Source organism: Habropoda laboriosa, unplaced genomic scaffold (genome assembly GCF_001263275.1).
Source record: "Habropoda laboriosa isolate 0110345459 unplaced genomic scaffold, ASM126327v1 scaffold14, whole genome shotgun sequence".
NCBI lineage: Eukaryota > Metazoa > Arthropoda > Insecta > Hymenoptera > Apidae > Habropoda > Habropoda laboriosa.
In genome coordinates, this window is record NW_017100137.1 from 610,446 (window position 1) to 629,692 (window position 19,247).

Consider the following 19,247-nt stretch of genomic DNA (forward strand, 5'->3'; position numbering starts at 1 on the left):
TCCTATGTATCGCAAGTAGGAATTTATTAAGCCTTATAAAAAGTGTCTGTTTCAATAATGGAATGGAAAAGTTTATCGAAAATGTGATCGAAGAGTTAGCAGATCATCGATAAATCGTTGCGAAAATCGGAAAAAGTGAGCACAGTTCGTGGCTACTTATTTAAAATAAGTTATTTTCTTTATGTTCATTTATCTCAATTTAATTTAATTTAATTTTATGGTTAATTGTTTTAATTTAATTTAGTTTCATTTTACGGTTAATTATTTAAATTTTATTTAATTTCATTCTACGGTTAATCACTTTATTTATTTACCGTTTATTTTACAATAATTTTGTTGCAAAGAAGGAACCGGAGAAATGGTGTTGTCAACATGTAATCTCGGTCTGTTTTAACAGTTTAGAGTTTAGGTATACGAAGTTTGCTGTTTGCACGAAGACTTTTGTTACCGACTGTATTTAGTAGTCGTGGATAAACGTGTTTCGATTCGAGCTTTTGACGTTGCAGTGTACATCAAACAGGTGACGAAGTTACAGACGTTGTTCTTAGGTAAATCTTCGAATAACTAACAAGGTTTGTAATTTACTAAGATCAACGAAACTAGTTTTCTTCATAGCAACAAAGGTACCATGCGGATATGAGACGTTGGCACACTACCTACAAGCTAAAACAGCACAGGGAACAGGGGAGTCATCCGCTCAATCACCAATCTAAGTAACTGCAGTGTAACAGCGACACTTCTATTGGCTGAGTCGATCATATCTGCAGTTCTTGGCCAAAAAATTAGGGCCACTCGCAATTTTCAACATCTTTCGCGTTTCGACCATATATGGAAGTCATAAACACCGTCTTTCTGCCTTATTACATATCTGTGAACGCAGTTCCCGGTACACATTACTGTCAACAGATTATGCGCACCTCGAAACCAAGCATGTTTGATCTGATGCATCTTTTTCTATCATCAAAAGCAAGCGAGCCGTTCAGGTGACCTGTTTCAAATGCCCCACCCTGTGTATATTTCGACAAAATGACGGGCAGGTTTTTATCACGAAAGTTTTAACTTCTTCAGGCGATAAAAAGAAACTACTGCAGATATTGACATGTTTGTAATTCTAGCGCGGGCGATAAAGGGATATCTATTGAGAAATCATGGCAGCCAGTTTGCAAAACAATTTCAAGGAAAACGCATTTGAAATTGTGCTACACTTAGCATTTCTTGAGATCATTGTAACTTTGTCACTTGATCGATTTCAAGGTGTCACACTTGAAGGAAATGCGATTTTTTAAAAATCGGTTGGTCGACCTCTCTAAATGGGAATTCCCTCCTTAAAGATGTAATTTTTATACATTATCATAATCTTCAAGACGTTCAGATCAGGTCGTACGACATTCAGACCGAAAAAAGGACATAAATCGGAGATCTCTAAAACGACGTTTACTATCTGGGTACGTAACTTTAGAAATACTCAAGATGGTAATTTCTATTGGTCCACCCTATACACAAATTTCCTCTTTCAAATTATTCTAAATGAATAGAAAATCAGGTAGGAACTCCGTACATAAAGATGTTAATTACAAAGTTTGAGTTGAGGAGCAAGTTCATATGAAGTTCGCATATACTGTGAAAGATAGTGTTTTCACGTGTCTTTTGGAAGTCTGTTCGTTACAATTAGACAATACTTTGAAAATGGTAAATTTAGGCACTTAATGTTTTTCTTTCACTAAAAAGGGAAAAACACCACTAAAGCATCTTTACGAAGAAGGTAGCCTATCAGAAAAAATTTCGATCTTAAAAACAACGTTTAAAAGAACTTTCTGACAAAATGGCATTTTCTCACAGAGTAAAGAAATTCATGCTTCAAGACGCAGAATTCACTTATTTACTTAAAAATCGGCGCACAATAGAAACTCCTAATCTCGACAAGTCTGTCGAAGAAGCATCGAGAAGATTTCGCGAAAAAAAATCTCGGCACGCCAAGTACCAAGAAACGCTAATCATCGTTACATGCAATCCAACCGAGTAATCTCGAGATGATACGCGAACGTGATGGCCGGTGATTGGTAGTGCAGCGCGCGGCAAAAGGCTGAAATTGTCTGTATAAAGCGGCGGAAGGGACCGTGTACAGAGTCAGTCTGTGGCACAATACCGCGAAAGATGGATCGCTGGGTTGGAAAGGTAGCAATCGTAACCGGTGCGAGCGGCGGTATCGGCGCCGCGACGGCGAAAGCTTTAGCGCTCCACGGCGTTAAGGTGGTCGGTCTCGCGAGACGTGTAGACAAACTGAAGGAACAACAGGCGGAAATCGGCAAGGACAAGTTTTACGTGGTCCAGTGTGATGTCAGAAAGGAGCAAGATATCGTGAAAGCGTTCCAATGGGCCGAGAAAGAGGTTGGTGGTGTTGACATCCTCATAAACAATGCTGGAGTCGCCGAAGGCAAACCCATCATAGGTAAAACACACTTGCTGATGTTCTTCTCCCGATTATTTCGTTGAAAGTTTCAATTCGATCTGGATCAGACTGTGTCCTAACTGGACGTCTTATAGCGACAAAATCATATTAAAATCGTGTAAAAGAAAGAGACAAATCATATTACACGATCGTGCCCAAATTGGCAATTAGCGAATTTCAAACGAGTTTGTTTTTTTGTCGCATTGCACGCATGAATCTTGCGACAAAAGGCTAAGGGATTAGGATTTGACTTTTTCACACGGACGCCCATCTCTGCTATTTTTGAGGATTTTTATTTTTTGAAACTTTCGTTAAATTAACTCTCTTTGATGACAGTGAAATTCGCCGAATTTTATCCTGTCTACTGTATGACGTTTCCTCTTGCGTGTATTTTTTCATAATATATATTTTAAGTAACTATTTTCACTAAAAAAAAAAAGCAACCCCGACTTCGACAAAGGCATCTTGAAAACTGACCGCTCTGGTCGTAACTAGTATTCGACAGCCGGCCGTATATGGACACTGTCGCATTGTCGTCCGATCGACCGACCAAGCAAAGATTTCGTCGCTCTACTGTTAACACTTTCGCTGCCACTTGAAATCGAAAAGGGGCCGCTTGCCTCCGATTCCTAGTCAGGCATAACATAGAAACACGCTGTCTCAGCGTTCAACGAAGGATTCGTGACGGTATAGTCGGTGGAAGAAATATAGCGAGGCCGTAAATTGAAGCGTTAAGAGGTCGTATAGGTTTCTCGACGCTAAAAAGTGATCAGTGTTTGTGAGTGATTGGGGGACAAACTATTAGGTTGATTTGTATTACAAAAGTACATGTTTATAGAGAAGAAAACAGGAATGAAAAATTGAAAATTATTAGAAATATGGCGTCTGCGTGTAATGGCATAAAATGGTACCTTTGGCGCCCTAAAAGATGGGTATGATTCAAAATTTTCGATTTTCTAACACTTTTTGGAATCGTAGTTCTCAGAAAAAAAAAAAAAATACAGCAATGACAGCATTGAAAGAAAGTATCGTGATTTTCACTTATTGTTAGAGCTTTCATAGGTTTAGCTAGGATCGAATGTGGCATTTTTCTAAAGCATACTTCTGCGGCCTTGACTGAGGTTTTCTGTCGATTCGCTTGTTGATAAGCTCGAACGTGTAAACTCTGACACCTGATCATATTTCTTCGATTGACTGTACTCGTCTATTACACAGCGACTTTTGATGAGCACCGACCGACGCACTGCCGACACTGGCACATACGATGCCCTATACAGTAGCTGTGTCAGTAAAAGTGTTAAAAGACTCGATATTTTTTCTTCTTTTCTTTTCTTTTTGTTTGAAGTCCGAATTTAACTTGAATCACCGCTAAAGATCTCAATATTTTCTGCCTTTTTCGTTTGAAGCTTGAGTATTACTTAACCCTTTCGTTCTGAAAAGCGTGAATCAGTGCTATATTAAGATGAATTATTTTTGTACAAATTGTGCAAATCTGGCAGGCATTTCAATTTATAAAAAATTTACAGTTAAATCGATTATTTCTACATAAATCTAATAGGCTTCTAACAGTGATGTAACATTGATCATAGTGTAAACTTCATAAACATAATGGAAAATGTAAAACTTAACGGGAAATTTTTACTTGAAACAAACGACTTTTCTACAGCACTCGGTGTAAAAGATTCACGGTAGCCTTGCATAACTATTTATAACGTGAAACACTCTGATGTGTCTACAAGTATGAAGTATTGTGCGTTAAAGCGTGTTTATCAACAACGTTGCCTGTTCTCTCGATTACGTCACTAGCATTTACTGATTACGCCATTTATCCAAAAGTGTGAAAGCAATTAAATAGATTTCATTATTGACGATAAGTAATACCGGAATGAGGAAAACGAAAAAGTCTATTATTCGTCTAATTGAAATTAATAAATGGAATGTTTTCTTTAAATCATTGCAATATGTATTCAAAACTTTGAAATCACGACGATATAATAACATTTGTCATACTGGTCGATTATTTTTCAATTTATAAATAAAACAAGAATGTAATTATTATTTTTAAATTACTTATTATTACAATATGTAAATTTCACTATTTCATTACTACTTCAATTTTATTTTATCAACATTTACTAAATTACACAAGACGAGTGATTGTTTAAATTTTTACTCTTACAAGTGGAGTTTATTTACGCGAATATCGCGTGTTATTGTTCCGCTCACGTACTATCGAGGAATGTATTTACATGTACGCTGCGTAAACGTAATATCTGAATGATAGTTTTATCGTGTGTGACTAAGATATCTATAAAGCACATGTGTATACACGCTTATTGAGTCCACCGATTTCAATGCCAATATCACGCAACAATGAACTACGTAAGAATATTATACGACTCTTTCCTCAACGACGACGATGGAACTACGCTGAGGAACTTTCTCAAAAACGTGTCCCTGCTCCACGTGCCCCTGCTCCACGTGCTACCTGTTGCTTCATGCCGTTTCAAAACATTGAACGGCCAGTAACAGAACGCGTATGTTTATACCTAATAACAAGTTCCTCCGAATGTATAGTACACTATTCAAGTAATCTGAACTTTCTTGAAACAGAATTCCTTTCAACAAAGCAATGAACTTTCTCGAAACATAATTTTTTTTTTTAACAAAGCAATCACTACTTGTTTCTGTAACTCACTGCCAACGCTCTATATTGAGTTTCATTTGCAAAAAATGAATTAACTGGTGTTTTGATCTCGACATCCTTCCCAAAGTGCTTATTTGCGAGAAAGTTTTTTGCAAGTGACAGTCATAAAGACACAGATCTGGACTACAAGGATGATATAGCAAAACCTCACATCCGACATCCTTTATTTTTGCACAAGTCATTGATCGTGAGACGCGTGCTACTGTGACGGGGAATTTTACCCCACATTTTACAAATATCAATGTGTCGGAATCCGTTGCTGCTAATAACAATTCTTTTGTTTACGAAAATGAGTAGCTTACTCGATGATTTCCGAAACTATACACTTCTAAAGCTAAAGACTGACAGTGAGGAGTTTACGAGTCACGTACTACCTTTATTTCCAACGGTTCCCCTTTTATACAATTGCCCTTCCCTTTATTACAATATCGGTTAATTCCGATGCGTGTGGCCTGTCCTGGATTCCTGTAATATCGACTGATTTTTAAATGGAAATTGTATTTATCCCGATGTGTGTGGTCCGTCTTGGGTGTTATGTGTCGTGGGTATTATGTGTCGTGGGTATTACACTGCAAAAGAAGTATTCACTACCGGCCAAAAGTTTGGAATCACCTCGCACCTTTCATGAATATTAAATCTGCTGCTAATTTTTCATAGATTTGAAGTTTATCTCAATTCTACATTTATCAATTTATCTCATATCGATTGATTCGAATGATAAAAAATTCTCAAAGTCGCTGACTTTTCAATGTAAATTGCAATGCTCAGTGATTCCAAACTTTTGGCCGGTAGTGTATATACACCTTTCCTGTTAACAAATGCTAGTTGAATTTTGATGATTCTGGAATGGACTTCATTGACCAACTAAATAGATGAAACCTCTCACTGATACCAACCTTATGCGTTAGATTTGCGAACTGCTATGAAAAATTCGGTCTGAGTTTATCTTTGATAGAAAAACCGTATATTGGAGAAGATATTTTGTAATTTTTCTTTTGTACGATCAATGATTTTTACGTTTCATTCTTTTTTTTCTTTTGTTCTGTTTTGTAACGTTTCTTTTCATCTTTATAAAAAACGCTTAGTCACGGTGATCTGTGGATTCGCGCAACAAGATGTACAGACTAATAATTGCAATTAGCACACAGTTGTCCATGAAATGTGACTGCCACGATAATACACGGTAAATAGCAATGTTGCACAATGCTGGAACCTTACCGAGGAAGTAAATCTTCAGGCTCGTTCATAAATCAACTTTAATGCGCAACATGAAAATTTATCGTTGCATCAAGACATATTGTCAAATTAGGAAATAAAACGACGATAATAAATAATATAACAGTAATTTGTTTCGGTTTCGACACATTTTTAACAATGCATGAATTTGATTGTTAAATGAAAAAATATAGTAAGAATTGGCTAATGTGCAGTGCGAAGAAATGACGGAATGAGGAGGACGATGACAAATTACTATTTAAACGGCCATAAAGAGTGAAGAACAGTTTAACCAATGAATAAAAATTTTCACTTGCCTTTCGTTAGTCCGAACGACTGAAAGTCACATAAGTACGTTGAATTTACCTCAGACAATATTATTATAATACGAATTGGAATAATAACGAAATAGAAATTAAAACATTCTTAAAAAATACGTTATAATGTGTCTCTTGTAAAATTATACAACTTCCGTAGAAAACATTCAGTTTTGCAGTATTTCGATTTGTTTACACCGTTTCACGCGTACTTTGCTTTCCAAAGTAACGAGATTGTGCTGAATGAAAGAACACGATGACACTTGTGGAATGCATTTCTTGACGTCATATGAAACACGTCAACGAAGAAGAAAAAATGTAAACGGATGTAAATAATTCTACTTTAAGGCACAAGGCTAATAATAATTATCGCTGATAATTACAATTGAAAAAAAAAAGAAATTATGAAAAAAATTATCATCGTAAAAATGAGTCAAGAGCGTAGAATAAAACCTGTTCCAAGTGCAATACTATACTGTACTTTGCGTTTAGTGCAACGTCATTTCTTTCTGTCCAAGAAACAGTGAAAAATAAGATATCACGGTTGAAAGTATCTTTTTTTTCGGTAAAAGTGTATTTAAAAAGCTGAAATTGTTTGTACATCGAAAAAATTAGAAACTCGAACGTTATCAAGATCCGCATGAAGCGACAGTAGATACTTTCAACTAAATACACTGATTAATTCTATAGAAAAAAAAAGTAAAGATCAAGATACACTTTCTCCAACGATCTAAATTTCTAACTTCGTATGAAATTGCGTTTCGATCTTAGTTTCGTCGGAAATGAAAGTGTGCATAAAATAATAGCACAAAAAAAATATATATATTAGCTCTTACAAGTTGAAGTTATCGCGTTGTGAATTTTTCTTAGCGGTTGCACCGTCTGTAATGAAATTCCTCGCAGAGATACGCGAACGAATACATCAAACACTTTCGTTGATGTTGTTCTGCGACGGTCATTGACCGCGACCGCGATGGCCTTCGTTTCTGCCGAACGGTTGTACGGGATATTCGCCTGTATTTTTCGCGCATGAACGAGAAGGCGCATTTTTACGCGGGAGACTTTCATACGCTCTCAAAGTTAGAGTTTGAAATTTTTTCTTAAACTACGATTTCGTAATATATATCGACTAATTTTATTCGACAAATTTTTCTCTTTATAATTCTAGAATTATTCAAGGTTGTAATTTTTACTGGCCCACTCTGTATACTGACAGTGAGGTTGAAAGAATGCACCATCCATAGTAATCAGAGAATCGTAAATTAATGAAAAAATTAATAGTTAAGGAACTATCATTATAATGCATAAAAATTATTTCTTTGAAACCTGACATTTAAATAATTTCATTGTTCTGTATTATTCGGAATTATTCCATCTCTGTCGATAATACTTTCCAATTTAATTTTGAAATTTTATTTCCCCTAGTTATGCAGGGTGACTCGCGAGAAAAAGAACATGTGAATATTTTTGTTAGCATTGAATATAGGAGAAAATGTCAAAGAAGACAGTTGTACTGTTTAAGAGGCCACGTATAATTATACAAACAGATTACAATCACAAAATGTTTGTAACCGATTAGCTCATTTTCAACATTTAATTTAATTCAAATGAAATAATTACACACTTGAAAGTTGTCGTTGCAATTTTTGAATTTTCTCTCTTACACTTTCTTCTATCCCCAATTCTAACATGGATATCTATATACATATTTACATAAGTATTGTACTTATGTGTTCTGCTTTTCGTGACTCACCCTGTATAATCTCATAATCTGTCCACCTCAGATATCTCCGTCATTTCAAATAGTAAACAAAAACATTGCGTACAAACGTTGTGTGGTCGCAAGAACGACGTAACATGGTGACAATAGTTTCTTTAAAGATGGAGGCGTAAAAGAGATCTGAAGATCAATTTTGTTTTTTTAAACAGCACGTCCAATTTTTTATGGTGAAATTCGGTAGAACAGTGGGTTCTGAGTATAAAAATACCAAGGTACATTTATCCTAACACTGGATGGTGATGAACCGAAATGTTAATTTATGAATACTGTGTTGCAGACGCAGAATCCGCGGAAGAATATCATAAAATCGTGGATACTAATTTGATAGCTCCAGCAATTTGTGCGCGAGAAGTTACGAAGTCTATACAAAAACGAAACGCGAGTGGTCATATAATCAACATCAACAGGTATGTCAAGTTAATAGAATGTAATGTTATGCCGTTTAATAATTCGAAATTATACTTGTTCTATTCGAATAATAATTGTTTACAACTGTACCTTTTCGTACAGTTACGTAGAAATTGAGATAACTAAAAAGAAAAAATTTTTGAGAGAACTGTGTATTGTAATTTAATAATAAATTATTGTTCTTGGAATATTCACTTCGAAACATCGGTAGACTTTAACTTTGAATAAAAGAAATATATGAATGAATCGAAAAAGAATAATACAGCCATGGACTTCAATTGTGTAAGTTGAAGATTGTAGATTGCTGGCAGAATAAGCAACATTCTCTTACGTTCATTTCTGCCTCATCATCTGAAATAATTCGAACAGGAATGGACACTTTTGTTCGATTGAAGTTAAGTGTACCAAGTAAAAGATAACTACAAGATTAAGAAGGCATTTAATAGATTCTGACACTTTTAATAGATACTGGTCACCTTCACCAATCGTAAAGTAACTTAACCATATAAATAAATTTTTATCTTTGAAACTAATGAACATATATGCATAACATTCGTTTTCATTTTACTCAGAACGATCTGAGATTTTAAAATATCCCTTTTAACAGAAGAAATTGTTTTTACTATTCGTACAAATCACCTGTGATTATAACAGTGTGAAGAACCTAACTTGACGACTTTAAATTACTCGTAAATTGTTTGCTGCCTGAAAAAATATTTGGAACAAAAGTTGCATAATATCAAAAGAAACATGTAAAGTAATAGTCCATTTCTCGTTCAATTTTTTAAACGGAATATGCAACATTTCTTCCGAATTTTTACAAAGTATCAAACGCTGAATAAAAATATATTATACTAAATAGAATCTGAAGGTAACAGTTACTGGGATATCAGTAGAATAATATTTAATTTCACGCAGTGTTCAGTGTTGTTCGTTGCAATCAACGCAATTGCTTAATCGGATAATGAGCGCGTGAGAAACATTTTTAAACGTTTCCGCAGTTATTACAGCGCATGCGGTAATAAGTGTACACGCACTCTATAAATTTTCAATATCGTTCTATTCCAGAAATGAAACTTTATACGAAAAAATGTTACTTTACACTTTTCACTTATTTTTTCATGTAGATTGACTCCTTTTCGGGTTGTATAGTCTGTGAAAGCGGTACAGTAATATAGTCACGTTTGATAAAATTTTAAGAATAGAGGAAAAAAGAACTTCTCTACAGAATATGTAGCTACTTTTGGAAGAAAATTCAGGGGGTGATTCTAGGAGCCGATATAAGACGAAAATCAAGAATAAAAAAATTGCGTTTAACGCTTCGTTTTTTAGTTATTAACGTTTTAAAATATCCCCGCAACCGAGCAACCGCAAAACACACGTAATCCGAGCGTCAAAACAACAATTCGAGGGAGATAAAGAGCTCGAACCTCGTTCAGAGCCGTTCGATATCAACTAGGACTTACTTTCTCCATTGCAGTACGTTTAAAAAGTTTATCTGCACCTTAATCGTTGACAGCTACAGGTTAATTTTTACCAATAGAGGAACTACTATTGAGCAAGAGACGACTGAGAATTCATACTGCATATCACTATATCGCTTCCACAAACTATACCACCAGTTCAGAGACACCCTATATACCTATCCCCTTGATACTGTGTAACTTTTCGTTTATATTTTCATACAACAAATAATTTACGAGTAATTTGAAGTCGTTAAGAACTTATCGTTAAAAACCTACCCAAATTTTTCATACTCCTGCTGATACTACCTCTGTATATTTGCATGCTACTTACAGCATAGCTGGTTTGTACGGCGAATCCTTACACATACCGTTTGGCATGTACGGCCCCAGTAAATATGGTCTGAGAGCTTTGGGCACGGAACTTCGTCACGAAATAATCCTACGGAAGCTGAAGATTAAAATCACGGTAAGTGCATGATTTACAATTTTTTTTCTATCGAAAAGAATGATGCATGGGAAAGGCATTCAGAAAAATAAAAAGTTTGAAAGAACTCGTCATTCTCAAAATTTCTTGCAAATTCAAGCACGATATACCTTATCGTTCAAATAAATATTATAGTTTACAGTGTACTGCAAATGATAACGTATTACGTTCTAAATATTAATCCTTCGAACTCATCTTCCTCAGTTAGCAGGTTAATAATTTCTAATTATTCTGCTCCTTTTCTCTTGAAATCTTGTATAATGTTCTACAATACGTGAAAACACCGTAACCGTGATACTTCTAAGATTCTACATGATAAAATTTTCGTGTTTCGTCAGAATATCAGTCCTGGAGCAGTGCTAACTGACATGATCAAGAAACTCATTCAGCTGCCAGACTCTGAGGATACATCGATATTAAAAGACAAGGACATTGCTAATGCGGTCATTTACGCGCTGGGAACACCATCGACCGTAGAGGTGAGTGGAAAAGAAATTCGTGAAATTTCTGTGAAATGGAGTGAAATCACCGTTGGAACTGAAACTTCATCTATACTATTTTCAGATACCGGAAATCACGATGGTACCACACAACGCGGTAATAGGTGTTCCACAAGGAGTAACAGAGGTGGTAAGTTTCAATTCAATCGAGAATAATAGTTAAGTTCCTTTTGAACGGTCGTTACAACTACAAACGTGATTTAGTTAAAAGCAAAGATGCAGTAAAGAAACGAACAAACGAAGCTTGAAGATTTATTGTGACGTGAGAAGGTAGGAATATACAATTTTATTCTTCCTCGTTCCGAGAAGATGAGAATGAACAAATAAAAAAAGATTATACATTGTCTACAACCTCCTGCCTGCAATCATCTGTTGTACCACTCTCTGTATACAATGTTACGGTAAATAATAAACGAAGTTAATTATAAATATTATTTTTCCAATAATTGATGAAAGCCTGAAACTTTGTAGCCTTGTAGAAGATTGCCAACTGACCATTGTCAAATGTCGTTAAATCAATATTGTGAAAATAAGAAATTTATATCGTTCTGACTGTGACAATTTCAATTAATCCAACATTTTTCATCCTTTTTAATATCAACCTGTAAATTATTAATATCATAGAGAAGCTTCTGAAACATATTGGGAATAAAATAATAAAAAACAGGGGCCACCTAATTACATTCTCTAGCTAATTATGCTCGTATGTATATGTTAATGTGATTCAGTATTTGCAATAAAATAATTTCCCACAAAACATTTTTTGTGAACATTGTTTCCAATTCAAACGATATTGGACATGAAGTTGAACGTGTCAGAATACTGATAAATATAGAACTAAAGAAACAGTCGAAGAGAAAATTGCAATATACTTTGCTCCAGAAATAAATTTGTCAAAAAATGAAATTCCAATGTTCCAATTTTTATTCTTATTTCTGACCACGTACAATATTAAAGTATTAACTTTCCACGTGTTGCTTGCGTGAAAAATAAACAAATCCCAAAGAACGAAGGAGAAGAATTAATTTGAGTTTCATGTGACGTGTCATTTCTTTTTTCACTGTTTCTTTTTTTTTAACAACACTTAATTATACGTTAAATAAAAAAAGGAATATCTTGATAATGAAACACATGTATTTAAGTATCTACATACGACGGTACGTATCGTGAAAGAATATTTCTTATTTCAAAACAACCAGTAGCACAGAAATGAAAAATTAAACAGAACATTAGCTCTTCCTTCTTGCGGAGAAGATCTGAGAGATCGGATCGGCGAAATAATACAAAGAAAGACGAACATCAAAACAACATCTTCACAAAGCAAGCAAAGATTGGAGAGGTACTTGCTTTCCCAAAGGATCATCTAGCTATTCTTATCGGAACTCTGTAAGATACTTTGCTCATGTGGAATGGCATACATTGGAAAAATTGAGAGGAGCTTAAGAATACTGTCTGAGAAAAACGAAAAATACAGCTGATTGTGAATAAGTTGAAAGATACAAAATAGCGCTTAAATAAAAACGAAGTCATAGCCGGTGAAAAAGAAATTTCTTCGAATATACGAGATGAAGAAAGCATCCTAAAAGTGGACTATCTGACGGTAAATTATCTTTGATTCATTTCTTTAATTGAAGATTCTGAAAATGTCAAACATCGGTGTACGCTTAAATTTCTAAGATAAATAAGCTCCAATTGAAGAAGCAAAAAATTTCTTTTATTTACAATTCCCCCCCTCTTACGTTCGTTCCACAAATTAACACAACTTTTCCATCAACAGTCTCGCATAAGAAGCAAAATTTTTAGAGAACTGCTTCACAACTTAAAACATTACCACGTCAAATACTTCACCATGGGAGCTACTTTTCCGTTAGTCTTTCCCCAATTTACAGACACATCTTATATAAATAGTCAAACGAAAAAAGAATCTTTAAAATTTTATCAGAAATTTCTGAATAATTAACCAGACTCTCGTTAGATCGATCAATCGCGTCGAATTGATCTAACGCGATGATTCCGGTAATCTATGATGATCTAGCTTAAAATTGCTTACGCTTGAAAACTGATTTATTTAGAAAACCAAAGGGACCAATGGGTCTCGATAGTCAATATCTTCTGTAAATATCTTTATATATTAATAAAATGTAATTACATATTATCAAGCTATTCAAGTGAGTGAGAAATCGTCTCAAAGGAAACACGAGTATTGTTTTAGAAGAAGCAAGCCAGGCGCGGTCACGAAGCGGAATCGTCGATAAAACGATTAAAATCTGACGGGCATTAAAATCCAATTTACATGACTTTTATTTTCACCAGCCGAGATGCCCATGGAGATGCTTTTCACGCGTCGTTATCTCCGATCCTCGATCGCTAAATAAATAATGCATTTCACGGTTTTATTTCTTGTATGGCTCATTTACCACTTCTCTCACGTATGAGTCTAGGCGTCATGTACCGGGTGATCTTAGAAGTGCCCTTTGTTTACAATTACAATTTCACACGTAGAAACGGTGTTTCAAGAATTTCAAATAATTTCCCTCGATGCGTGTTAATGTGAAATATATCTGAATTAAATCCTACCATTCGAAGTCGACTTTTTCTCTCGATTATAGTTACAACTGGAGAAGAACGAACGTATAACCGAGAGTAATTATCTTTAATTCAAGTTTATCATTCCACAGAAATTTTGCACCTAATGGAAATAGAAAAATGTTACGAACCTCCTAAGAAAAATACCTAATTTAATCGTACCCTTCGAGTTTAATTTTATTGGTAACTAAACTAACGTTATAAAATTTTAAAAATGACTGATTATTCCTTTCCAATTTACAAAAAACTACCACAAACGTAACACACCACTTTTCTCAAAAGAAAAAAAAAAAAAGAAAGAAAGAAAAATCTTTCGTTAATACACTCTCTAGATGTTAGAAATCTACAAACACTGGAAGAAGAATTTTTTCGGAGGCACCCGATATGTCCTATCTATTGTGCAGCACGGGGGCGATCGGGGTCGTCTTAATGTATTCACGAGGTAAAATCGAAGGAAGAAACGAGAGCGACAAGCAGGAACGTCGAACCACTTTGCATCCTTTCCTGGAGCATAAGTGTGATCGGTATTCACGCTGGGGCGTACACAAACGGTTTGGTCGTATCGCGATTAATACACGTGTACTTACACGTGTTCATTCCATGCAATTCTGTATACAAACGGTTTGGTCGTATCGCGATTAATACACGTGTACTTACACGTGTTCATTCCATGCAATTAGACACGAAGCTCAGATTCGCTTGTCGATCGCGTTCCTTCCACAACGACTATTTACGGCTTTTTCGACTAATTAGCCTGGAGGTGATTCCAATTAAGAGTAGTTTAAAGCGTCGTGGAGTAAAATTAGCGTAGGAGGTGGTACTATAACGGTTGGTCGATTTTTCGAAACTTATAATTAGTCTCGAAACTTGCATAATTTTGTTCAAATTTTCTCCAAGATTGATGAGCGCGAATAACTTACCTGATACGAAATGATTTTATATATAGCGTGCAATTTATTTATAATTGATCGATAAAAATGTGATTTGGTGAATTTTTAAGTGGATAGAAAATTGAACTTTTCGCATAATGTATTTTTAATAATAACTATAATGTTCGAATATAATACCTAGAAATATAGAAAACGGAATATTCTTTCGAGATACGGTTTCTCTGAACACTAAAGTTCTAGTAATTTATAGTTTTTTTTTAAGTATTAAATCTTTTTTCGTTAAGTACAGTACCGTATTTATTATACGAGGTAATATTTACAACATTTAAAATTATCAAATAATATCGATTTAAAGACTGTCGTATGTTCTACCAGCAAAATTTCGTATTTTCTTTACTGTAATAGTACAGTGTTCCCCGGATCGGTGTAACACTCGTACTCTCCAGTGGGGATTCCCCACCATATCCCCACCTCGCTTCGCTGGAGCGAGTCCTTGGCTGGCTACTAAGAAAGATAAATGCGAGGAGTGTGAGTCATCCTATAACGGAAATACAAGTTTTTTTGTTATTCATGTTACATTCATGAGAGTATTATTAACAGATAGACGAAGTTTTCCCAATTAAAATGAGTACAAACATGATCTCATTCGATCTATTTGTTGCTTGAATAATAATATATGTATTTCAATAATGATACTTATTTTCAATAAAATGTATTTATATTCTAATGTACTTACGAAAATTTGAAGTAAAATAATACATAAATATTTGTCACTTCGAACATTATTAAAGACATTCCGATTATCGAATCCACTTTTTAATAACAAATTTTAATAACAACTGAATCGAATGAGATCATGCTTACACTCATTTTCATTGGAAAAATCTCACCTGTTCATTTGTAATATGTTCATCAATGTATTATAGAGAATAGCAAATTTTTTATTTTTATTATACGGTGACATAACCCTATCGATAAATGCCTGATCGTCGTCCCCCATAAATATTATGCTAGCGAACGTGACGACAGCTTCCCTTATTTAGATTTAGTGCAATTTCTTGGTCTCGGGGAATACTGTATTCCCTATACGCTCAGATATAAGTTCAACGACATCCTCTCGAAACAATATTCAACATTAAATCACCGGAAATTCCCGGTACACAGATAGAAGAGACGCTTAAATTCAACCTAATTGCAATAGCATATTAAAAAAAAAAACCCCCACCAAATGCATCTCAATTATCATAAAAAACAATTGCTAATTGTTGGTATATAATATACTAAAATATAGATTAACCCTTTGCACTGGCGCCATTATGGTGTCTTACTTCCTTCGATGTTATTAGAATGAATAAATAATTCATTCAGATCGCCCTATGCTTAAAATGGAACAACGATATTTTCGTTCCCCCAGACCAATCGTTTTCCATCGGTCAAACAGGAACCTGTTTTATTCGCTGAGAGCAGAACCAGTCCACGAGGAACATTGAACCGACACTTCTATCGACACACCTCGCTGCCTATGTGTATAAGACGGAAGTCGCAAAAACGCTCGTTAAGGCTGAACAAAGTTTCGCACCGTAGACACGCCGTGCGAACGCACCTTGAATGTACACAGACTACGACAGTGGACCTTTCAAGAATCTCGCGGACCAACCACGTCCGTGAAATCGTCACTAACGAACGCATCGTTTTATGTGTTTTTACATCTCGACATTCTTTAATTATTTTTCAGCCAGGAAAGCTGGTTTGCCGAAAACTGGATAAGAGAAGCCCTTGAAATTGCACACGAATTTCATGAATCGGGGGTCCCCCTTTATTCAACCGTGGATTCGACGAAAAGCTGAATTGGTACACGTTGAATTTGTGAAAGAATTGAATAATTGACCTTACCGCTACGTTCAAGTGTATTACTCTTGTGAACATCAAATGTTTCGTAAATTTTTTCCGTCAATGTAGAAAAAATTGATTTCGAACATTGAGCACTTTTGGAGAAGATTCTTCGAAGAATACTTCGAAATTAAATATTCCAGATCGCTGGTATCAATTATCCCTTAATAAATTGCACACTTATTACAAACATACGTCCCCGAATTATAACTGAATATCTTTAAAAAATCAAAGGGTCCACGTTCGATTTATTACGTCATTCGACTTTTAGCTACAATCTCCCCGTATTCTGGCAAGATAACACGTTCGAACTTGACGACGAAACGATTCTTAGGAGAGTATGTTTCATAGCTAGAACACATGTCGCTGAAAATCGACGCAGCTGTTGAATCTTGGGGACGTGCCTTATCACCTAGTAAAAGCTAGTCACGTATTGTATGAATTTTCCGTGACGATTAAAGCTACGGATTGGTAATTTCGAGAGACTCGTGACTGGATTTATTGTACCTGTAGTATTATATCAATATCCTCGCGAGAGAGGAACCGTGTCTGGTTTTAGAGTTGCCGCAACTTTTATTACCCCTACCATCCTTTTCATCGCCTATTAATTCTTAACTGTCTAATTAATCATACGTCCCTTCTGTCACGACCAATAATCCTCGAACGTTCCCATAAAGATTCGACTGTATTTATGCCCCATTTTTTATTATTCTATTAGGATTCGATTTTATATTATTACTATGCTAACTGACGGTGGAATAGTAATAGTAATAGGTAATGAAATAAATCTTTTGCATGTGTTCAACTGAAATGAACACTTTTAAAATTAATATTAGACCATTTTTTAAGGAAGCTCAGTACTAGGTTGAAGCATCCAAAATATTGAAAATTTAATACGGTTTATTTTAATTCTAACCTATCAGTTTGAAGCTAATAAGAAATTTATTGAAATTGAAATTTTCGTTCATTGAAATTTCAACAAACTCAATTACACAATTCGATGCGTTCGAATGAAAATTTTCTGATTTAATTTTATCCAGATATTTTGCAAATGAATTTGTTCGAATAATCGATAGATTTATTTCTCCTAACCTCAAAACACTGTTCAACGTCTACGATTAAGTGTTACATAACGCTGTTATGCAACGTTAACTCGCAAGAAATACTCGCGAAAATCCTGACTAAGATAAGACAGACGTTAAAGAAGAATTAAAATGATCGCAGGTTTAATGGAAAATAGAAGAAATCGACAGGAACTGAGATCACGATTAACGTTCGAAGTGTTTTTGCAGACAGTGGTCGTTGGCGTGTATCCAGATGAATCTGTTACACGTAATGACTAAAAATTCCCATAAATAACAGATTACGCTCAAATTTTAATAACTGCGAACGGGTAGGAAAATAAATTTTTCCAAATATTTTCGATTTCAGTAACGAAAGAAATTTCTTTATCAGGAATGTTACTGTCCTAAAATATTTTCATTAACTTTACCTCGGAATGAATTCCTCAATCAAAAATAATTAATTTTAATAACTGTAAACGTGTAGAAAAATAAATGTTTCCAAATGAAATAAATTTCTTTCTTAAAAATATCACTGTCCTAAAACATTTTCATTAACTTTATTTCAGGGTTAATTTCTTAATCAGAATTAATTAATACATTTGCCCCACATTTGAAATATCACAATTTTATGAATTAACGATATGCATACTTCTAACAAATTAACCTAAAATAATGTTACATGTGCTCTGATCGTATACAAAAATTAATTTAACTTAAAAATCAAAGTGGAATAATAAATCTTTAATAAAGATCAAGAAAAGTATCGATCCAAATGGAGAACATTGAGTATTGCATTTACAAAGCGTCGAATATAAGTTTAAACAAATTTGCAATCATAATAGCGTGTTCTGTGAACGAAAAATAAAAAACAAAGTTCAATCGCGTTTATGGGGTAATAAATATAAAATTACAGAAGAAAATTAGTTTCCTCAGATTGGTTACCGATTTTATTGGTTACCGACCGAGTTTTCTTTCCCGCATTTCAACCTTAGAATTTTTCTCAATTCTGAAGCAATAGAAGTACTTACTGGTGTAGATCAAAGAACTGCATTACATTGCACGTCAAATCACGTACCGGTCACAATTCGGTCACGTTCCAGTCAAATGTTCCTTGATGGACCTGTACAAAGCCGTTCATACTTTTACCGAGATTGAAACGTGGCGTTGATCGAAAATATTTCTTTCAGCGTGCTAAAAAAAAGTGTGACTCCAAACTGACCGCGACAAAACGTGTGCGGACCAATTGTGTAATTACATTCTACATTCCTCAGACGAGGAACTTTAATGTTGCCAATGTTGTATAAAATGAAATAAATAATGTATGTCAGAAATAAATGACTAATAGATTATTATACCTTTGTAATGGAATATCATATCTTTGGACTGAGGCTTTGCGACTTTTTACCATCGGTATTATGTTTGTGACTGCCATAACTTCCGGTTGCATTGACACGTTAGATTACCGTGCTATTGAATTATTACAATGATCAC

At 34.7% G+C, this 19,247-nt stretch overlaps 1 protein-coding gene across 1 annotated transcript; it reads left to right on the plus strand.

The window, feature by feature from the left end:
* Nucleotides 1-2,088: 2,088 nt before the first annotated feature.
* LOC108579167 (farnesol dehydrogenase-like) lies at nt 2,089-11,739 on the plus strand. The gene is made up of 6 exons (XM_017942626.1): nt 2,089-2,449; nt 8,746-8,875; nt 10,676-10,808; nt 11,165-11,305; nt 11,391-11,456; nt 11,531-11,739. The coding sequence occupies exons 1-6, from the start codon at nt 2,155-2,157 to the stop codon at nt 11,549-11,551; spliced, it is 786 nt and encodes a 261-aa protein (XP_017798115.1). The 5' UTR covers nt 2,089-2,154; the 3' UTR covers nt 11,552-11,739.
* The last annotated feature ends 7,508 nt before the right edge of the window (nt 11,740-19,247 follow it).